Genomic DNA, 23,515 nt, shown 5'->3' on the forward strand with positions numbered 1-23,515 from the left:
GTGCAGCAGGCACTCTCTGATTTCTGTCTTTCCCCCTCTCACTGGTGCCATGCAAGTCTCCTCACAAGACAGCACTGTGGCTGGTTTGGAAAGTAGCTATGCAAATACCACCTCCTTCCACCACCCCTAGTGGGGCGTTTGTTACTTACCATCGTTGGGAAATGATTCATTGAAATTAGCCTGTCATCACTGACTTAGAAGGCCTTGGGTGATGGAATTTCTCCAAAGTGGACCTAGGTGGAAGAAATCAACATTTCATGTAAGAACATGAGCTTGCCGGAAAGAGCTCTTGGCTGTGAGCCTTGGTTAGGCTCTGTCTGAAACAAGGGCTTTCCACACCGGAGAGCAGGGAGTTCTCTCAGCCACTGTAGGAAGGAGACACTGTTTATCTCCTTTTCATAAATAGGGACACCCCGGCTCAGAGAATTGAAGCTCATTGCCCAAGGTCACACAGCCAGGATTCGAACCCAGCTGCGTTTGAACCCAAGCTCTGAGCACTTCACTGCTGCCTCCCGGGAGACTTCTGAGCCAGGCACTTCCCATCTCCTTACCGGGGCCCACCCAGATGGTCTGCGCTCCCCACCCTTTCACTGGGGATAGTAGTGACTTGGCAGCCCTCACCGACTCCCCACCTGTCACAGCTCAGAGTGAGTCTTCAGGGATGCCTGAAAATGGACGTCTGATGTTGCGTCCTCCCTTCCCACCTGCACCTTAGATTATGTGAGTAAAGTAGGAATTCCACAGAGAACCTCTCAACCCGGGGACTCTTGTGTGAATATGGTTGACAGGATTTAGTTAGATGTTGAATCCATTATTCATTCAACAAACAAACATTTATTGAGCTCCTGCTGTGTACTGATCATTGCTGGAGATTACATACTTGTGTGGTGGATGTCACTGGGAGAGAAAAGGCATTAGTATTATGTGTCTACTGGGTTCCAGGCAGCCTGGCACTGTACTAGGGCACTCGAGGTTCATTGTTCCACCTGGCTCTTGTCATCAGCCTATGGGGTATGTTTTATAGGGAAATTTAGGCTTTGGATGTTAGGTTACTATTAAATGTGGAAGCCACTGTGGGAGGGAGACACTGTTTATCTCCTAGCACTGGCCTGGGTACCACCTAAATAGCCTCTCATCTGTCAACGAAGCTGTGTACCACCGACTTCATTGTGGTACCCTCCATTGATGATTCCCTTGCTTTTTTTCCTCTTCCTCCCTGCTGCTCCCAAAGCAAACCTCAGTCCTCGACTCAAGTGCCCTGAAGACCCGGGTGCAGCTCAGCAAGAGAAGCCGCCGCCGGGCCCCCATCTCCCACTCCCTCCGGCGTAGCCGATTCAGTGAGTCCGAGAGCAGATCGCCTCTGGAGGATGAGACTGACAACACGTGGATGTTCAAAGACTCAACGGGTATGCCATGCCTTCTCTCCTCCTCAGACAAGCACATTGAACAGCAGGAAGGATTTAGACTAAGCCCTACGAAAAAATTCCTGACTTGGAAGGCTGCAGATCATTAGAACACAATTACATAGGAAACTGATTTCTTGTTATGCAGAACTTACCAGAAACTAAATAAAACAGTGTTTTGAAGGTTAGCATATTAATTGAGGCTCTTTGAGTTACAAGAGACAGAGACATAGCTTAATAAGGTTTTACTATTTTCTGCTTCTATTTTGATTAAATTCACCCCTGTATTCTCTTTAGGTTTGCTCGCTGGTCTTTTGTGTATATTCCTGAGTTGAAAGATCTGTTCATATATTATCAGTCTTTTTTTCTGTTTTCTAACGTATCATTTAAGGCTATACATTTTCTTCTAAGGACTGCTTTGGCTGCTTACCGTATCAAAACCTGAGCTGAATCTTGAAGAATGGGTAATAATGAGTTAGGGAAAGTTATTCCAGGCAGAAGTATCAACAAGATCAAAGGGACAGAGATGTAGAAAGAACATTCTGTGTGTGTGGCAGGAGCATCTCTAAGCAGTTTCATGTTGCTCAAGCTGGGAATAGCAGGATATGCTGGAAAGGTAGGCAGAGGCCAGATCGTGGAGATCCCTGATGCTTTGCTAAGGAGTTAGATTTCATCTGTAGATGGAGAGCCATGAAAGACTTTTAAGAAGAAACAGGCCAGGCGCGGTGGTTCACGCCTGTAATCCCAGCACTTTGGGAGGCCAGGGTGGGCAGATCACAAGGTTAGGAGATTGAGACCATTCTGGCCAACATGGTGAAACCCCGTCTCTACTAAAAATACAAAAATTAGCCGGGCATGGCAGCGCATGCCTGTAATCCCAGCTATTCTCGGGAGGCTGAGGCAGAAGAATCGCTTGAACCCAGGAGGCCGAGGTTGCGGTGAGCTGAGATCGCACTACTGCACTCCAACCTGGTGACAAAGCTAGACTTCATCTCAAAAAAAAAAGGAAAAGAAAAGAAAGAAAGAAACAAAATATCTTCTTGCAATGGAAACTAGAGCAGCTGACCTGCCCACTCTCTCCAGACACACAGCCTTTAGTCCTCAAAAACGTCTTACAGGTGCCTTTGTTCATTTGGGGTTTGCCCATGACAAACATTAAGGATGTCAGACCAGGCTCTGAGCTAAGTGAGGGGCATTGCTTCTGACCAGATACCTTGAAGAAATGCTTGGAGAGTTCTCTCTCCTGCTCCTATCCCATTTCTGTTATTAAAGGAAATGTTTAAATGCCTCAGGTGAGACCCCTCTACACACTTCCTTGGTTTTCTGAGCCAAGCTCTATTAATCCACCTGGAGCAAATGAAGACCATAGTAAGGACAAAAACACACAAATACCGCCAGCTGGAATGTGGCAGAAGCACCTCTGGCTCCCGTCAGCCTTGAGGAGCTGGCCAAGGGCTGGATGGGGTAGGCGGGGTCTTTGCTTTCTTAGTGTACCTCAGTTCCCTGGATAGCCCAAGGGCTCCAGAGCACCAGGTCTTGCCTCGTTCATCCCCGCCCCCTCCTCCAATCCTCACTGTGCCCATGCCACATCCCGGTTTTAGGGAAGTAGAAACTCCTCGCATATCACTCCTGGAAGAGGGTACAGGCAGCCCATCACCCAAAAGCTTGAGTGATCAGCTCAGCCTCAAGCACGGGGCTGGGGTTAAGTCCCGGAAAGGGGAGCCAGGCTCGAGGAAAGTGGCTTCTTGGTCCACCTTTGGGCCGCCTTTCCACAAGACACATGAAGCTCTCCACATTCTCCTCTGAGAGCATAGCCTCAGTGCATTGTTGGCTGAAAGCATTCCTGTCTACTTTCCTGCCTCTGCCAAAGATTTCCTTCTATTTCCTGGACTTTGAGTGAGCCAGGGGCTCAGGAGTTGGGTTTGCCTGTGCCCTCCCGCAAAAGAAAACCTACTCTGCCTGTTATCAGTGTCTTCTGGCAAGAAGCAGAGTTGTGAGAAGAGAGCATGAAAGCAGGCACCTGGGTGGTCCTCATCTGTAAAATGGGCCAGAGCATCTTCTATGCAGGTCTGATGTGAGCGTTGCATGAGATACTGTGTGCAGATTATCTGGCACTTAGGACCTCAATACAAGGCAGCTGTCAATGACTTCAGTGCCCTTTTCTTTGCAACAGAAGAGAAATCACCCAGGAAGGAAGAGTCAGATGAGGAGGAGAAGCCATCCAAAGCTGAGAGGACCCCCATCAGCCATCCTCAGAGGATGCCCGCGTTTCCAGGCATGGATCCGGCAGTGCTAAAGGTACCAGACCTCTCACCAAGAGTCACCTGGTGGGCATGCTCCTCAACCTTAGCAGCATAAAGAATAGATTCCTTCCTTCCTTCCTTCCTTCCTTCCTTCCTCCCTCCCTCCTTCTCTCTTTCTTTCCTCCTTTCCTCCTTCCTTTTCTCTTCTTTCCTCCCTCTTCTCTTTTCTTCCTTCCTTTTTTATCCTTCCTTTTTTCCTTCCTTCCTTCCTCCTTCCTTCCTCCTTCCTTCATTCCTTCCATTTTTGAAATAGTTTAAGATTCAAAGGAAGTTACAAAAATAACCCAGGGAGTTTCTCCATACCCTTCACCCAGCTTCACTCACATGATAGTATCTCACATGACCATAGCACATAGGCAAAATTAGGAAATTGGCCTTGGTACAATACCACTAACAATACTACTAATTCATTTGGATTTCACCAGTGGCCCTGTGTTGCTTAATCTCTGCTTTCTCTTTTTTTTTTTTTTTTTTTTTGAGACGGAGTCTCACTCTGTCGCCCGGGCTGGAGTGCAGTGGCCGGATCTCAGCTCACTGTAAGCTCCACCTCCTGGGTTTACGCCATTCTCCTGCCTCAGCCTCCCGAGTAGCTGGGACTACAGGTGCCCGCCACCTCACCCGGCTAGTTTTTCGTATTTTTAGTAGAGACAGGGTTTCACCGTGTTAGCCAGGATGGTCTCGATCTCCTGACCTCGTGATCTGCCTGTCTCGGCCTCCCAAAGTGCTGGGATTACAGGCTTGAGCCACCGCGCCCGGCCAAGCTCTGCTTTCTGAGTCTCCTCCATCCCCAAACCTGCTGTTCTGTTTGGTGTCATAGCTAAGCCAAGTGGGCTGATAATCCAACTGGTGGCGCTCACCGGTGCTGAGTGTCGGAAACAGGAGTGAACAAAACCAGGCTGCTGAAGCCCTTGAGGAATCAAGGCTGGGGAAGGCAGGCACAGAAAATGATCATTTCAATTCCAGATGACACAGGAAGCCAGTGCTGGAACCACATCCCAGTCTCCCAAATTGCACCAGCATGCCAACTGTATTATGCAATGCTGAGGGAAAGGCTGAGCTGCCTCCCTCCTCCCCACCTCCAATTCTCACAATTGTGTCTCGTAGTCCTGGGACCAAATGGCACTTAATTTGGGTGAGAAAAGAGGCCCTTTTGCCCCCTGTTCTGTGCCAGATATCATGTGCCTGCAAACTCACTTTATGCTCCAGCAGCCTTGCAAAAGGTAGCTCTTCTCTCCCCTTTTATTGAAGAAGAAATGAAAGCAAAAAAGCCTAACTTGTTGGTAAAATTTCTCAACTCTGTGTATCCCATGCAGGCCACACAATCCCCGTGTGGGAATGCCGTGGCTGTTGCTCCTTTAGTAGATGAAAGTTTTGCTTTTCTGTCATTTCTTCAAATAGAAAGTCAGTCAGTAGTGGATGTGCGCGTGTCTCTGTAATTGATTTTACAGGCCCTTAAAGTGTGAACATCTGTCAGCCGCTAGAACTAGGTTGGAGGTTTCCTTCCTTCCTTCCTTCCTCCTTCCTTCCTTCCTTCCTTCCTTCCTTCCTCCTCCCTCCCTCCCTTCCCCCTCCCCTCCCTCCCTCCCTTCCCCTCTCCTCTCCCTCTCCCCTCCCCTCCCCCTCCCCTCCCCTCCCCTCCCCTCCCCTCCTGTCTCCTCTCCCCTCCCCTCCCCCTCCCCTCCCCTCCCCTCCTGTCTCCTCTCCCCTCCCCCCCTCCCCTCCCCTCCCCTCCCCTCCTGTCTCCTCTCCCCTCCCCCTCCGCTCCCTTCTCCTCTCCCCTCCCCTCTTGTCTCCTCTCCCCTCCCCTCCCCTCCCCTCCCACTCCCCTCCCCTCCCCTCCCCTCCCTTCTCTCCCCTCCCCTCTCCTCTCCCCTCCCCCTCCCCTCCCCTCTCCCCTCCCCCTCCCCTCCCCTCCCTTCTCCTCTACCCTCCCCCTCCCCTCCGTTCTCCTCTCCTCTCCCCTCCCCTCCCCTCTCCTCTCCCTCTCCTCTCCCCTCTCCTCTCCCCTCCCCTCCCCTCTCCTCTCCCCTCCCCTCTCCTCTCCCCTCCCCTCTCCTCTCCCCTCCCCCTCCTTCTCCTCTCCCCTCCCCTCTCCTCTCCCCTCCCTTCCCCTCTCCTGTCCCCTCCCTTCCCCTCTCCTCTCCTCTCCTCTCCCCTCCCCTCTCCTCTCCTCTCCCCTCCCCTCTCCTCTCCCCTCCCCCTCCCCTCTCCTCTTTCTTCGACAGAATCTCGCTCTGTCACCCAGGCTGGAGTGCAGTGGTGCGATCTCAGCTCGCACCTCCACCTCCTGGGTTCAAGTGATTCTCCTGCTGTAGGAGGCAGACAGCCACAGGCCCTGGGTGTAGGTGAGACGGAGGCCCTGGGGCTCCCATGTGGATGCACTGAGTAACTGTTGAGGCAGGTCTTGGGATTCCAGAACACAGCTGGAGTCCACTGTGCTCTGTGAAAATGGGGCTCTGGCCATTCATCAGTATTAGCTTAAACTTCTTGAGCCTGGCGGCAGCTGCGTTAACTAATTAATCTCTACCATAGCAGTGCTAGGTGATCATTAACAACCAGGGGAGCCGGATGCGGTGGCTCACACCTGTAATCCCAGTGCTTTGGGAGACCGAGGCGGGCAGATCACAAGGTCAGGAGATCGAGACCATCGTGGCTAACATGGTGAAACCCTGTCTCTACTAAAAATACAAAAAATTAGCCGGGTGTGGTGGCGGGTGCCTGTAGTCTCAGCTACTCAGGAGGCTGAGGCAGGAGAATGGCATGAACCCGGGAGGCGGAGCTTGCAGTGAGCCGAGATTGCGCCACTGCACTCCAGCCTGGGCAACAGAGCGAGACTCTGTTTCAAAAAAAAAGAAACAACCAGGGGAGGTTGCAGGGCTTGTTCTAGAAAGAACCCTGGAGTTGGGCTGCAGGCAGACCTGGTGTGAATCCCAGTTCATAAAAGCTGGGTGACTTTGGGATTGACCTTTGGGCTCTCTCGCCCTGTGAAATGGGGGAAAGCCTAAAAGAATCTTACATACATGGAGCGAACTCACATTTGTCATATTACTTGAGCCTGGTAGAGCCCAAATGATGGGTGATCAGTGCACAGAAGCCATCAGTGGACAATGGTGATGACTGCTGTTGCCGGGGGCTGTCCCAGCACTGCCTGAGAGAGAAGCCACCTGCCACCACTCACACCTCAGGTCCTACAAGGGAATTTTACGCATACCATTGTATTCTGTCCCCAACATGCCCTCCAGTAATGGGTGGATATTTGCCCTATGGTTTTCTTATGGGACTCTAATGGACTGTCAACAACTTCGTTTTATTTAAGTTAAGCTGCAGGTATTGGATGGAGGGAGCTGCTCTCTCCATTTAGGGTTGTCAGGGTGGCATGCCGTGTGCTGAGCACACTACAGATGGTGGCTTTTCAGCAAAAGAGAATGTGATTCTGTGGGTTTGGGTGGTGATTCGATCTTGGGGGTCGAGGGTGGCTGCTTGGAATGGCAGATTGACATCTGACTTTTCTCAGCCCTCATGTTTCCTGTCTGGCTTTATTCCGACTCAGGGGTCCCCGAGTGTTTGCAGAAGGCTCATCGTACCTGACGCTGCCATGGGAGGGGCCCTTTCCCAGACAAAGGGCGGTTTACAGACTCAGCACTCTTCTCTCCCCAGGCTCAGCTGCACAAGAGGCCAGAGGTGGACAGTCCCAGCGAGACCCCCAGCCGGGCACCCCAGCCCAAGAGCCCCAAGTCCCCCTTCCAGCCTGGGGTGCTTGGCAGTCGCGTGCTGCCTTCCAGCATGGACAAGGACGAGAGGTGAGGGGTCTTGGGGAATGGGGGTCCCTCTCTTCCCAAACTCAGGCTATACTTCTAGAGAGGTGCTCGCATAGGTTTTAGAGCTGAATAGAAGGGAGTTTCCACTTTTTAATTTTCTCTAGCAGCAGAAGCTTTGTTCATGTGAACTCTCAACACTCTGATACCTCAAAAGGACATCAGAGGCCGGGGAAGGAGGCCAGGAATGAGGCCAGCTGGCCTCTCCTCTTCCCCCACCCCTGCCACCTCCCGCAGGGAACACCAGGGCACCGTTGTTGGAGAACTACTACTCTGGTTTAGCCCTCTCCAGACCGACGGGGAAACTAAGGCGTTCTCCGTCCTCTTACCCTTTGGGGAGGTATCTTTATCTTCAGCGATCTGGGGCCCCTGGGAAGGTGGATCAAAGGGCACGGCCAGGTTGAATGAGATCAGTTTCACTCCCTTCGTGAAACAGCTGTCCCGATCCTGGGCTCGGCCTGCTCTGTGTAGAAATGAGCACAAAGCAGCTTCTACCCCCAAGAGGCTCTCAGACTGGGGTGTTTTAGCATCTGCAGGTGGAAGTTAAGAACAGGGGATCGAAGGTCACACAGCCAGGGTTTAATTCCAGCTTTGCTGCTTAAGAGCTGCGTGACCTGGGAAAAGGCACTTGACCTCCTGAACCTCAGTTTCTTCATCTGTAAAATGGGTTTTCTAACCTCCTAACCTTCCGAGGTGGTCATGAGGGTGAAACAAGAGCGTGTCTAAAGCACTTTGCCAGAGCCCTGGGATGTAGAAGTACTCAGTGAAGCAGAGTGGAAATCTTATGAGCACTGTTAACCCGTGAAAGTTAGGGATTGTTCCTGATGCTAGAGTTGTAATGATAGTAAGTGCTGGCTGGATCAGAACAAGGGTGGGTAAGCTATGGCCCACAGGCCAAATCCAGCCCCCATCTGTTTTTGTAAGTCAGCTTTGTTGGAACACAGCCGCATGCATTCATTTATGTATTGTCTATAACTGCTTTAGTACTACCGCTGCAGCATTAAGAAGTGGCGCAGACACAGCACGGCCCACAGAACCAGGAATAGTTACTCTCTGGCCCTTTCTCTGACCCCTGTGACGGAGGGAGGCGGAGGGAGGGCTCGTAGTGCACACTTGAGGATGGGCGGCAAAAGGGCTTCCAGCTGGGTGCAGTGGCTCACGCCTGTAATCCCAGCACTTTGGAAGGCAGAGGTGAGAGGATCACTTGAGGCCAGGAGTTGGAGGCGGTAGTGAGCTATGATTGCACCATTGCACTCCAGCCTGGACTACAGAATGAGACCTTGTCTCAAAAAATAAAAAAAGAAATAAAGAAAAGAAAAAAACTTAGCTGGCTGTGGTGGCACATGCCTGTGGTCCCAGCTACTCCAGAGGCTGAAGTGGGAGAATCCCTTGAGCCTAGGAAATGGAGGCTATGATCGTGCCACTGCACTCCAGTCTGGGCAATGCAGTGAATCCCTGCCTCTCTAATAAATAAAAAGAAGCTTCCAAGAGAAGGAGATACTTGAACTGAATCATGGTGGACAATTGGGTCTTAGCTGGACCAAGGGCAGTGAGAGGGGATCCCAGGCTAAAGCCGCTGCGCATGCAAAGGCCTGGAGGCCAGATGGACCTGGGAGCCTCAGGCAGTGCACGATACATAGCACAGAGTGGGCTGTGGGAACCTGAAGGCGAGACGTTAGAGAGAGACAGGGCCATAGTTGAGACAGTGCCTCCCTGCTCTGGTAATGCCAGAATTCCGGCTCCAAAGTCTGTGGAGGGCTCTAGCATTTCTCTGTGGCTGGAGGAACCCCCAGACCAGGGTCTCAGAGGTATCTCTGGAGGCCTGGGCTTGTGTCTCCACTACTAGGCAAAGCTTGGCTGAGGTCTAGAGTACCCTAGACCCGCATCTGCCCAGGGGTCCCTCTTCTTCCTCATTACTAGACTGGCAGGCATAGCAGTTGAAGGCCTGCCCCTAGACTCCAGAGTCACCTCATCTCTAGTCCCCTCAGGTGCAGACCCCGACTGTACCACCAACCAGGCCAGCATCTTTTCTGACCCCTCCAGGGCCACGGGTCTCACAAGCTTTCTCTGAGAACAGAATCAGTCACGTCCTGTGTGCATGTGTGTTTGATTATAAAAGCAGTAGATCTTCACTGTAGAAAATACAAAAAGAATACAAAGGGAAAAGGAAAATCATCCATGATCCCACCGTGCAAAGACCACTACTGTTGATATCTGGGCATCTCTCCTTCCATTTTCTTTTTCTTTGTAACATAGCTGAGATCACGTTTGCAGAGTTTGAGTCCCCTGCTCCGTGTTCTATATGAATATTTTCCCGAGCCTGTTTACAATCTTCATAAACGTGATTTTTTTTCTCGAGTGAAGTTTTAAACAATGATGACTTTATTTTTTGCTTTGTTTCATTTTTTGTTTTTGAGAGAGGGTCTCACTCTGTTGCCCAGGCTGGAGTGCAGTGGCGTGATTATAGCCTCCACCTCTCCAGTCTCAGGTGAATCCCCTGCCTCGGCCTCCGTGAGTGGCTGGGACCATAGTTGTGTGCCACCATGCCTGGCTAATTTTTGTATTTTTTTGTAGAGACAGGATTTTGCCATGTTGCCCAGGCCGGTCTCGAATTCCTGGGCGATCCTCTGCCTCCCAAAGTGCTAGGATTACAGGCATGAGCTACCGTGCCTGGCCTGACTTTATTGTTTTTATTAAAATGATGTGTTCTCATTTTAAGAAATTCTGAGAACACAGAAAACTGCTAAGAAGAAGGTAAAAAAAAAAACCTCAAAAATAGTACCATGTAGATGGTGGCTACTCAAATGTATTCACTTTGAGAAAATTCATTGAGCTATGCACATTTTGATTTGAGTGCCTTTCTGTATGTGTTCTTCCATTTTAAAAAGTTTAAACAGGCTGGGCGTGGTGGCTCACGCCTGTAATCTCAGCACTTTGGGAGGCCGAGTCAGGCAGATCACAATGTCAGGAGATTGAGACCATCCTGCCTAACACAGTGAAACCCCATCTCTACTAAAAATACCAAAAATTAGCCGGGCGTGGTGGCGGGCGCTTATAGTCCCAGCTACTGGGAAGGCTGAGGCAGGAGAATGGCATGAACCCAGGAGGCAGAGCTTGCAGTGAGCCGAGATCGTGCCACTGTACTCCAGCCTGGGCGACAGAGCAAGACTCTGTCTCAAAAAAAAAAAAAAGTTTAAACAAATCTCACCTCCCCAAAACAATTATTATTGACATTCGATAAACAAAAGGCATCTCTGTTTGTCTTATGGGCATTGTATTGTTCAGCGTTCTCCAGAGAAACAGAACCAGTCGTGTGTATGTGTGTGTGTTTGTGTGTGTGGGTGTAAATAATACAGTTGACCCCTGAACAAGGCAGAGATTAGGGGTACTGACCTCCTACCTAGTCAAAAATCTGCATGTAGCTTTTGACTTTCTAAAACCTAACTACTAATAGCCTAGTATTGACCGGAAGCCTCACCCATAACCACATATATTTTGTATGTTATATTTTATATATTCTTACAAAAAAGTAAGCTAGAGAAAAGATGTTATTAAGAACATATAAGGAAGAGAAAATGTTTTTCCTGTTCATTAAGTGGAAGTGGATCATCGTAAAGGTCTTCATCCTTCATCATCATTGTTTTCCCATTGAGCAGGCTGAGGGGGAGGCGGAAGAAGAGGGTTTGGTCTTGCTGCCTCAGCGGTGGCAGAGGCAGAAGAAAATCCAAGTGGACCCACACAGTTCAAACTGTGTTGTTCAAGGGTCAGTTATATATACATGTACGTATATATGCATGCACGTGTAGACGCTTGTATGTATGTATAGAGATTGATTTTAAGGAATTGGCTCATGTGATTGTGGAGGAAGGCAAGTCCAAAATCTGCAGAGTAGACCAGCAGGCTGGGGGTGCAGGGAAGAGTCCAAGTCCAAAAGGCTTCCCTCTTCTTCCTGGAAGGCCAGTCTTTTTCTTTTCTTTTGAGACAGAGTCTCACTCTGTCGCCCAGGCTGGAGTACAGTGGCGCTATCTTGGCTTACTGCAAGCTCTGCCTCCCAGGTTACTGCCATTCTCCTGCCCCCGCCTCCCAAATAGCTGGGACTACAGGCACCTACCACCATGCCCAGCTAATTTTTTTTTTTTGTATTTTTAGTAGAGACAGGGTTTCACCATGTTAGCCAGGATGGTCTTGATCTCCTGACCTCGTGATCTGCCCACCTCGGCCTCCCAAAGTGCTGGGATTACAGGCGTGAGCCACCGCACCTGGCAAGGCCAATTTTTTTCTATTCAGGCCTTTAACTGAATAGATGAGGCCCTTTCATATCACAGAGGGTGGGTCTGCACTACTCAGCACCTACTGATTTAAATGTTAACCTCATCTAAGAAAAAATGTCTTTGCATAAACATCTAGAATAATGTCTGACCAAATATCTGGGTACACATTAGGTTTAAATTGATGCATAAAACTAACCGTCAGAGACACTTACTGGATAGAGAGATGGAAGGATGAATAGCTATTTGCATGATAAATGGATGGATGGAAGTAATTTTATATAAGATGAATTTTTTGTTTGTTTGTTTGCATTTTGTGGAGAATGGGGTCTTACTGTGTTGCCCAGGCTGGTCTCAAACTCCTGGGCTCAAGCTGTCCTCCTGCCTCTGCCTCCCTAAGTGTTCGAGTTACAGGCGTGAGCCACTGTGCCCAACCAAGATACATTTTTATACCTGCAGATTATCTCATAGAACGGATATACTGTGATTTATTTCAGTGGCCCCCAACCTTTCTGGCACCATGGACCAGTTTTGTGGAAGACAATTTTTCCACAGACCAGGGGTATGGGGGGTAGTTTTGTAATGATTCAAACACATTACATTCACTGTGTATTTTATTTCTATTATTATTACATTGTTATTATAATGAAGTAATTCTACAGCTCACAGTAATGTCGAATCAGTGAGAACCCTGAGCTTGTTTTCCTGCAACTAGATGGTACCATCCGGGGATGACGGGAGACACTGACAGATCATCAGGCATTAGATTATCATAAGGAGCTCGCAACCTAGATCCCGCGCCTGTGCAGTTCACAATAGGGTTCACGCTCCTGTGAGAATCTAATGCTGCCGCTGATTGGACAGGAGGCGGAGCTCAGGTGGAATGTGAGTGATGGGGAGCAGCTGTGAATACAGACGACGCTTCACTCACTCTCCCACCACTCACCTGCTGTGTGGCCCCCGTTCCTAACAGGCCATGGACCCGTATCGGTCTGTGGCCCAGGGGGTTGGGGACCCCTGATTTATTTAATATTCCCCATTGTTGGACACTGGTGAATTTCTACTGCTCGCTTATCAGTCCCGTTAATACGGGCATCTTTGCCACCTCCAAGTGCTTGCCACAGCCCCGCCTGGGCCCAGGGATAGACAGTCGGGTACCACTCAGTCCTGCCCGCGAGGAGCCCACAGTCTGGTTTCAGCTTGTCTCTTACTGGCTTTGTGGTTTCAGGTCAGATGAACCCTCTCCCCAGTGGCTAAAGGAATTGAAATCCAAGAAGAGGCAAAGTCTTTATGAGAACCAAGTTTGACCAGGTATGAAGGGGCTCTGCTGGGGAACCTGGGAAGAACCCTGCAGTCACAGGAATGGGGAACTCAGTTAGGGTGGCCAAGCCTCAGAGACTGGGGCTGTTGTACCCAAGGAAAGAGGCTGTGCAAGGGGAGAAGTGAGGGGTGGGGAGTGTTCAGAGTTCCTGTAAAGAGGATGGTGATGTCTGTTTCCATTTAGGGAGGAAACAAAGCTGGGCTGCCTGGAGTGGGTGAAAGGCACCAGGCCAGGAGGCAGGTGACCGGAGCTCTGGGCTCATGCATTTGGCTGGCCCTTCTAGCTGCATCACCTTTTGTTGATAAAACAAAAGGGCGAGACATCAGAGGTTAGCTTAATTAGAAATGGTTACTTTTTTTGCTTTTTTTTTTTTGAGATGGAGTTCCACCCTTGTCGCCTAGGCTGGAGTGCAGTGATGCAGTCTCGTATCTCAGCTCACTGCAACCTCCGCCTCCTGGGTTCAAGCGATTCTCCTTCCTCAGCTTCCCAATTAGCTGGAATTACAGGTGCCTGCCACCATGCCCAGCTAATTTTTATATTTTTTGTAGAGATGGAGTTTCACCATGTTGGACAGGCTAGGCTGGTCTCAAACTCCTGACTTCAGGTGATCCGTTCGCCTCGGCTTCCCAAAGTGCTGGGATTATAGGCGTGAGCCACCACGCGTGGCCAGAAATGGTTACAATTTTTATGGGGTGAATGTTTCATGTACAGCCTATGTAGTTAAAAATCAATTTGAAAAAATATACATTAAAAAAAATAGGCCGGGCGTGGTGGCTCAAGCCTGTAATCCCAGCACTTTGGGAGGCCGAGGTGGGCGGATCACAAGGTCAGGAGATCGAGACCATCCTGGCTAACACGGTGAAACCCCGTCTCTACTAAAAAATACAAAAAACTAGCCGGGCGAGGTGGTGGGCGCCTGTAGTCCCAGCTACTCGGGAGGCTGAGGCAGGAGAATAGCGTGAACCCGGGAGGCAGAGCTTGCAGTGAGCTGAGATCTGGCCAGTGCACTCCAGCATGGGTGACAGAGCGAGACTCCGTCTCAAAAAAAAAAAAAAAAAAAAAAAAATCACGATTAGATAGGCACTGGTGTTAAGTTGCAAATGACTGAACGTCATGAACTTCAGTTTCCTCATCTGTAAAATGGGTTAGCAGTGTCCACACCGCCAGGCTGTCCTCAGGGCCCACTGAGAATGCACCTGTGGTGCTTGACCAAGCACTGCCTGATGGTACATGGACCATCAAAGTCAGCATTGATGTGATGAGCACAAGAGACTCACTATCCCTTATCCACAAAGCCAAATTCCAGAAAGCTCTGCAAACAAAGCTTTTTCCTAACGCAGTGGTGAAACCTGACCTGAGTGAATATAATTCTACTTCAACTCTCTTTTCCCCACTTTATATGAATGTTCATAATACACAGCAGGCATATTATCTGCTTGATTATGCTGGTGTTACATATGTGTATACATACATATATGTGTATATGTTACATGATTATGTATGTATGATGCACATGTGTGTGTATAATAAATTCTAAAAATTTTAAGTTCCCAAATAAAACTATGCTCAAGGGATTTGGATAAGGGATCGGGACCTGTGTTTATTTTGTTTGGTGCAGTACATGTAATATCTCATTTAAGCCTCCAGCAACAACCCCTTTGAGGAAACTGAGGCTCAGAATTGAGACTGGAACCCTGATCTGACCCTAAATTTCATGTTGGTTTCATGATATTCCATGACTGCCACCCTCCTCACCTCCCCTTTCCCCCCAACACACAAAAAAATCTATTTTCTGACCTTAGGCTTCTAGAGATCTCTTTATTGGAGAATATCAGGCAAGGTTTTAAAGCCTGATGGTAGAGAGAAATGGAGCCAAACGTTCCCACCGCTGACACCAGGACTGTCCCTTCCTCTCCAGGCAGGGAACCCTGCTACGTCTACTGAACAGAAGCCTTAACCGTCAGAACCCGCAGACAAGGCCAAGCTGCTGCCGTTTCTTCCTGCACAATGCTTATGTGCCTGGGCCCTTCCCGTTGGATTAAGAATGCTATCCAGTGCCCCCGTCCTCACCAGGCTCTCCCTGGATCCAGACGGGAAGACCCAACCTCCAGAAGCACTCGCTCATCTCCCCAGACAGCACTTCAGGCTGGGAAAGGAGCCAGGCTGCCCAGAAATGTCTACATGGGTGGTTTTGCTTTTTATGTAAAAATGTGCATTTCTACCTACTTTAGACACCTTCTTCAGCTCCAAGAACATCAGCATGAGGCTGGAATTGCCTCCCCAGATTCTGAAAAACACCTGAATTTGTGAAAGCACCTCCTCAGCCGACCCCAGGGCAGGTCTTTTTTGGGAAGGACATTTCCAAGAAAGATCAAACTGTTCATTTCCTGCTGTAGTCGCGATGCAAGGCATTACCGCCAAGTTGAGGGGTTTTTGTTCTTTTTTTTTTTTTTGGTGAGTTTCTTCTTCCCCTCGAGGAATCAGCAGTTCCAATTTTGAAACGTACCCTCCCTGATTGTGCGTATTTCTCTTTCTAGTGGGGCTGTGTGCATCACTGGCCTATGTTATTGTATGTCATTTTTGTTGGCTTTAGAAGGTGATAAAGCAATAATTCAGCTAATTTTCTTTGAAACTTGATATGTATGTATGTGTTTACGTTAAAGGACAGGAAGAAAGATGTGTGAATAATTTGTTCTGAAGTATCCAGTCACCTCAGGTTATCTTATCCCTATCCAAGCTGTTTAGAAATTATAATTGTCACTCTTGTATATATTTCCCTGGCTTCTTTTCATTTGAGCTCTGGTTTCTGTAGGGTGACCTTTGCCCCTTGGCCTTAAGGGTTCGTAAACGGCAGCCCAAGTGGTGGTGCCTTTGCCACTGAATCATCAGACCCGCCCTAGCAATCTTTTTCTCCAGAGTCTTCTTTGAACATGACCTGGGCTGCTGGCATGGAGGAGTTGTTCCGAACTGGCCTCAGAACAGATGCATGAATGAAGGGTACTTTTTCTTTTGCTCACCTCATTGTCCCCCATCGAACTCCACCTGACCAAGTGCTTTTTTTGGTCCAAATGCGGGTCTTGCTGAAAGCCCTTCTCTGGAGGGGAGCTCCCCAGCCAAGGACTCTGGGCAGAAATGCTGGGTGCTAGGTGACAAATCATAAAGCTGGCCCTGCCTCCTTTTTTTCTTGCTAGCGATCAGCTCATTCCAGGGAATCCCCAAGACCTCTGGAGGCTCCAGACACTCTCTACCTTGTCTTTGTTTTTGGAAATACGCAACACCAGACTCTTCCACTTCTGAGTCCTAAGGCTGTAGCAGATACCCTAGATGTGCTTGGCTGGCCACCTGCCATGCCTGGACTTGCCATAGTCTATGTGCCAACTTTGTCTGGGAGATACCCATCATGAGATGCTTGGGCAATTCATAGAGAGCCTGTGGCATGGGGTGGCATTTCCTAGTGGATCCATGCGCAGCACTCTGGCTAGATACGGAAGTGGGGGGCATGTGTGCCCTCTACTCCCTCCCCACAGTTTCCTAAGAGGTAAAAGTCTCGATGAATCCATTATTTGCAAATGCTGTCAAAACATGCTTCCCTTTTCCCTGGCTACCTCAGGATTTCATTTGTCTCTCCATCTCAACTTCCTCCCTCATCTCCCTTTACCCCTCTTCTCTCTCTTAATGGGTGGATGGGCATGGCTAGAAATCCTCTGTCTGTCTAGGTCAGGACAAACACCTAGGCCCTGGTGAGGCGGCTGCCGTTCAGCACCAGGGACAGCAACTGCAGGGCTGTGAGGCAGGAACCCACCTTGTGTCCTGTTTGATGAGCTTTGGTTACTGATGAACACTTGCCGGACCATGCCACCACCCAGCCTTTTACACCTGGGAGCCTCATGCATCTGGGTTTGGGCGTTTGGACCTGCTTGATGATCGTTTGTTTTCTCATCATTCCCTGAATTAGTCATCTAGTCATCTGTGGCCATTTGGGGATTAATTCCTGCAACTGCTTCAGTTGAATTCTTTTTTAAAGATCCAGTTTCTGTTTTCTAATAATTTGGATCTTATGGCTTTCAAAGTCAATAGGATCCCCTTTAAAAAATACCTACTGTTGTGTTTTGTTTTTTTTTTCTGAGACAAGGTCTTGCTCTGTTGCTCAAGTTGGAGTGGAGTGGCACGATCACAGCACACTGAAGCCTCTACCACCTGGACTCAAGTGATTCTCCCGCCTCAACCTCTCAGGTAGCTGGGACTACAGGTATATGCTACCATGACCAGCTAATTTTTTAATTTTTTTGTAGAGACAAGGATCTCACCATGTTGCCCAGGCTGGTCTCAAAATCAAACTTCTGGGCTCAAGCAGTTCTCCCCGCTCAGCCTCCCAAAGTGCTGGGATTACAGACATGAGCTACTGCAGCTGGCCTAAAACACATTCCTAGTCTTTTGATGCTGACTTCTTATCTTGGCTGACGTCTGTCTTTCCTTCAGGGGGAAAGGACCCCTTTGTACCATCTCAAGCAGTAGGAAAGGAACTGCTCTTACATCTAGTGATGCTCCGCATGCGAAACTCTCAACTCTTAATTAGTCATGTCTCAGCTCAAGGATATCAGACAGGAAGGAAACACACTTGAAAATGAGATTGACTGGAGATTTTTTTCCCCTAATCTCTCACACCTTAATTGGAAAAATAATCTATTTAATTCTGTGTTAACTAGGATATACAAAGTTCACCCTCCTTGAAAGTGACTAGGGCAAGCCCTGAAGATCTTCCTCACCTCCTTTTATTTTTCTGTAACCTTATCTCCTCCAGCACCGCAGGGAAGACAATCACAGTGAGTCAAGAACGACCCTCTTTCGTGCGGGCTCCGCCATGACCTCTGAACCCTGCTTATGATCAGTGCAATGAAGTTAGAAGTAACTGATGATTGGGAGCCTTTGCAGGTAGCTGGGCAAATGGGTAATTTACTTCTCCCTATTCTAAATGGAGTGCGCTGTCTTTGAGGCTAAGCAAGGGGGTGTTGTACACTAGTTTCTAGACTTTGCCTGGAGACCCCTTTGGAAATCCATCTTCTTTTTAATATCACTTAACATGCCTTAATAATCTGTGTGCAATGGAGTCATCTGCTCCTCATCCAACCCTCCTCCCCGGGGGCTTCGGCTGTCCTCAGTGAAAGTCTCATGCAGAATGGAAAATCCTCCATATGTACACTCTCTCACCCCTCCTCATTTCTCTTCCTCCTCACCTCCACCACCCCTTTGCACATCAGCATTTTGACAGCTGGTCTTTTGAGAAGCCCGTGTCTTTTTCCTCTTCAGTAGATACCCTTGTTCATGGTCTTTTGCCTAATGAAACAGAGGCCTTTGGCCTTTGAAAATCCATGACGAGGCCTCAGAAATCAGTATTGTGGAGGATTACTCCATGCCACCAGAGACACTCTGGTGAAAGAGAAACCTCGTGGTCTTTAGGATGTTGGGATTTTGAGTGGTAGCCTTAGGATTCAGGGAAAGGACAATCAGATGGTGGTGTTTTCCAGGGGACGAGCCAAATCACGTGGTTTCAGACACTTGGGTTTTCCTTTGTGCCTCCCTGGAAGGGAGGCCAACTTAAGGGTATTGCCAAGAAGCCAGAATTGAAATAGGCATGAGCCTGTGGTTGTCAACTTTACAGGCTGGGCTAGGGATTTAGCAAGACCCTTAGTGTGATTTTCCTAAAAGAGACCTCAGCTGCTCCGACCTGGTGCTGATAGCTGCTTTGTCGATCTATGCTTTAATATTTTTCTTTATAATATGTCCCCAGATGGCTCCTGGAACTAGTCATAATTACAAACTGTAAAAATCCCTCCTCCTCAGTGTAGATATTTAAACCAGAGTAAGTGATGGGGAGACATTCTGTGGTCTCTGAATGTGCCTTCCCCCTCACCATGTGTGAAAACACAAAAGCCGAAGTTCCATGGCATCGTGGTTCCATGGGGCTGGACGGTAGGACCCCCTCCACATCTAGAAGGGGATCTGCTTTGGGCTTGGTCCCCTTTAGCGAGTAGGGGACCCTTGCTGTGTGCTGAGAGGCTGCTAGGACTCACACAGTTGGAATTCTGGGCAGGCTCAAGAAGTCTAGAGCCACGTAAAAAGCTGGTAGGCATGAATGTGCCAGGTATTTGCCAGCCTGTGTCTCCTTTTGCACCCCCCAATCCAGAGTTTTCTTTCTTTTGACTAAATTGGCTCCTGCAGGGGGAAGGGCAGCAAGCTAGGCCCTCTGCTCTGGGAAGTCGGCCTGAGGTTTCTGGCAAGTTAACCCTTAAAATCGACACTTCAGCCCGCCCTCCCCTTTGGCCTTCCCAGAATCTCCTTCAGTGGTTGCTCTCCCACCTGTGCCATAACATCATCTTCCATGACTTGGACTGGCACTTCCTTGATAATCCCTGTTGGCATCACACCGGCTACAAATTATGCTGTTCTCTAAAGAATTTGAACTTTTTTTCTTCTTTTCTTGAGACAGGGTCTTGCTGTGTTGGCCAGGCTGGAATACAGTGGCACAATCATAGCTCACTGCAGCCTCCAACTCCTGGGCTCAAGCAATCCTCCCACCTCTGCCTCCGGAGTAGCCCAGATGACAGGCGCACACCACCACGCCCAGCTGATTTTTTAAATCTCTTTGTAGAAACAGGATCTTGCTATACTGCCCAAGCTGGTCTCTAACTTGGTCTCAAGCGATCCTCCCACCTCAGCCTCCCAAAGTCCTGGGATTACAGGCATGAACCACCATGCCCAGCTGAATTTGAGCTTTTTAATAATCTCATTCCATATAGCCTTATAGATCCTGTAAATAGGGGGGTCACAAAAGTAATATATTGTGTTATGGAAGATAATTTTGTACTGTGCTGTTTCCTAAATCACAACAATATCTTAAAGTCATGCACTTCCAAGATGATTGTGATCCTCAGAACACTTTGTAAGATGGGGTAGAGTGTGGAAATACATATATATACACACAGACACACACACACATAAGTATAGTATATATTTTCCTAACCTTTCTTCTGGGTCCTTCCTCAGATCTTTGAGTCACGATAGAAAAGGAACTTGAGTGCTTTGTGTAGGAAAGTTAAGCTTCCTGCCTGCGGTGTTCTTGCAATTGCCTTACGAATTCACAAGCTCTAGGAGTTCTGAACGAAAGGCAGACAAGAGGCACTTTATCCAATCCCAGAAAGAATCTCTACCCATAGGACTGAGAATTCATCTAGAAAACCTTATATTTTTAATGTTAAAAAAAAAATGGGGCTTACCAGACCTCACAGAGTATTGGACGTCTACAAGTGCTTTTATATTTTGTAACTGTAAAGAGGTTTCATATGCACAGAAGAGCAGTTGGAAATCTGGTCAACTGCAATAAAACAAGATGACCTTTGCATGTACAAAGATGTTGCATTCAGACTATGAAAATAGCAAATAAAGCTTTGGTGCAAGCTGCATTGGAGAAGTCGGTGCGTCCATGTGTGAATGAATAGAGTCTCCCATGCATGCAGGCCCTGACTGGGGCTGGCTGAGTCAGTCTGTCCTGTGCTGAGCTGTGGGCCGGCCAGCAAGAGGACAGAGCTGGGGTCCTGGGAGAGGGTGTCCATGCAGAATGGGAGGCCATGGAAACAAGGCAGGATTTCCGTTCAGACTGACAAGGGATTGAGTCCTCCTTCTGCCACCTCCTGGCTGTGGGATTTTCTTTTAAGCACTGGTTCTCCTTAGGTATACAATGGAAATGGTGATTGGGACATTTGCAGGTAAGAGTTTAAGGCGGTAGTTCTCAACTGGGTGGATTGTGCCCTCCAGAGCACGTCTGGCAATGACAGGAGGCATTATTGGTTATCACGAGGAGGAGAGAAGATGCTCCAGGAAGTGAGTGGAGGCCAGGGATGCTGCTCAGCAACCTACAATGCACGGGACAGCTCCCACCCCAACCCCACCACAAAGAATGACCCGACCCCAAATGGCAGTAGTGTCAAGATTGAAAAGTCTGGATTGGGGAGATGTGGTACATCAAAGTGATGAGTGCGCAGTAGATCTGCAAGATCCTGAAAGATGTGATGGGAGGGGGAGCCATGCCATCCCCACCTCTGCCTTCCTCCTATCCCAGCTGGTGGCAACTACATCCCAACTCGGGGTCCAAACCAACTCTGCTTTCTGTCAACTTCAGCAGGAATAGCCCCTTGGCTTGAACTGTCCAGAGTAGGCAGGATGCTGGGAATAAAAGTCAAAAATAACAGATACTGTGCACAGTGCTTTGCTTATATGACCTCCCACAATGGCCCAAGTAGAGAGAAGGTTCTCCATTTATGGGTGAGGAGACAGTAGCTCTGAGACCTTCAGGAACTCGTTCAAGGTCACACGGATCTGTGTGACTCAGAGTCCGGCTGTCATTCACAGCATCTCACCACCATCTCCCTCTAGGGGGTACAGGGTAACTGGGTTTGTTTGTTTTTTTTTTGTTTTTGTTTTTGAGATGGAGTCTTGCTCTGTCACCCAGGCTGGAGTGCAGTGGCGCGATCTTGGCTCACTGCAAGCTCCGCCTCCCGAATTCACGCCATTCTCCTGCCTCAGCCTCCTGTGTAGCTGGGACTACAGGCACCCCCCCCACCACGCCCAGCTAATTTTTTGTATTTTTAGCAGAGATGGGTTTTCACTGTGTTAGCCAGAATGGTCTCGATTTCCTGACTTCGCGATCCGCCTGCCTCAGCCTCCCAAAGTTCTGGGATTACTGGTGTGAGCCACCGTGCCTGGCCTGTAACTGGGTTTTATGCTGACTTGAGGATTTTAGCCAAAAACAAATACCAACAACAACAAAAGAAAACCTTGTTAACTCACTTCTTTGCTTCAGTATAATTTTATTCATAAAATAATCACTTATTAGATATTGATTACAGGCAAAATTATACTTTGTTAGACACTTAAAAAATTCCTGGAAGCAGCTGGGCATGGTGGCTCACACCTGTAACCCCAGCACTTTGGGAGGCTGAGGCGGGCAGATCACAAGGTCAGGAGATCGAGACCATCCTGGCTAACACCGTGAAACTCCGTCTCTACTAAAAATACAAAAAATTGGCTGGGCGTGGTGGCGGGTGCCTGTAGTCCCAGCTACTCGGGAGGCTGAGGCAAGAGAATGGCATGAACCTGGGAGGTGGAGCTTGCAGTGAGCCGAGATCGTGCCACTGCACTCCAGCCTGGACAACAGAGTGAGACTCTGTCTCAAAAAAAAAAAGAAAAGAAAATTCCTGGAAGCTGGGTGCAGTGGCACGTGCCTATAGTTCCAGTTACTCAGGACACTGAGGAGAAAGGATTGCTTGAGCCCAAGAGTTTGAGTCCAGCCTGGGCAATGTAGCAAGATCCTATCTCTTAAAAAAAATTTTAAATGCCTGGATCTACCTTTTCTTTGGTCATAAATAAGTTGACTGTGATGGTCACTTTTATTTCTGAGGCTAAGAGCCCAGGCCATGGAACAGGCCAGCCCCTTCTCTCTGCTGTGTGATTCTGAGTAAATGAGTTCACCTCTCTGAACCTTTCTCCATGTATAAAATGGAATCACAATTCCTCCCCTAAAGCTGGCTGGGTGAGATTTCCACACATTGCTTATGAAGCTGACACAATGCCTTGCATGTAGTAGGTGTTCAATAAATGGTACCTATTACTTGTGAATGTCTTCTGCAGGAAGAAAGTCAGTCTGTCAGTTCTGTAACAGTATCCTGTGGAAACAGGTGGGTGGATTTGTGCCCAAGTTGGAGAGTATGTTTAGGGTGATCTGACTTAAAATTTAGGACACATGGCACATGAAAAATGGAGAGTGTCTCGGGTCCCTCACTTTGAGAACTAGAATCTTTCCAAAGGTTTCATGTACCCCAGTAGGAAATGGTGACCCCAAGAAACCAAAGACAGGGAGCTGGTGGTTGTGGGGAGACACCGGAGAGCTGCACACTCTGCCCCTCGTCCAGTGCTGCTGGGCTTCCCGCAAAGCCAGTCTGTCTGCCCCCAGGAAGTCATCAGAGGCTGTGGCTGAGGAGACAGGCACTGGGGGCCTCCGTGGACCCGCTATTGGAGTGAAATGGCCTGGATGAAATTGGGTGGACAGGGTGCTGCTTCAGCAGGCTGGGATGTGCTGGGCCGTCAGAAAGTGCTCATAAATAGCATGCCCCTTGCAAAAGCAGGCGAGTCTGCAGACGGCCGTGGATGCTCTGTTCTTCCCAAGGCTACAGCAACAGGTTCATTCTGGGATGGGTTGGGGGTGGGGAGAGAAAAGCCACCCTGGCAGGCCTGGACCTTTGGTGGTCTCTGTGGGACGTGCATGGCTGACCGCCTGCAAATAAACCAGGGCCACCCTTAAGGGTCAGGTCCCAGTGAGAGGACCCTGACAGCCCAGCTGGGGGTGGAACAG

At 48.9% G+C, this 23,515-nt stretch overlaps 1 protein-coding gene across 1 annotated transcript in view; it reads left to right on the forward strand.

The window, feature by feature from the left end:
• KIAA1671 (KIAA1671 ortholog) overlaps positions 1-20,575 on the forward strand; it is a 264,721-nt gene extending 244,146 nt beyond the window's left edge. The window contains exons 9-13 of the mRNA XM_033233046.1: positions 1,232-1,406; positions 3,577-3,701; positions 7,364-7,506; positions 13,018-13,100; positions 15,029-20,575. Of these exons, the coding sequence (XP_033088937.1) occupies positions 1,232-1,406; positions 3,577-3,701; positions 7,364-7,506; positions 13,018-13,096 (522 nt within the window). The 3' untranslated portion in view covers positions 13,097-13,100; positions 15,029-20,575. The remainder of the gene's footprint in view (positions 1-1,231; positions 1,407-3,576; positions 3,702-7,363; positions 7,507-13,017; positions 13,101-15,028) is intronic.
• Positions 20,576-23,515: the final 2,940 nt, after the last annotated feature.

Source organism: Trachypithecus francoisi, unplaced genomic scaffold (assembly GCF_009764315.1).
Source record: "Trachypithecus francoisi isolate TF-2019V2 unplaced genomic scaffold, Tfra_2.0 Lachesis_group14, whole genome shotgun sequence".
NCBI lineage: Eukaryota > Metazoa > Chordata > Mammalia > Primates > Cercopithecidae > Trachypithecus > Trachypithecus francoisi.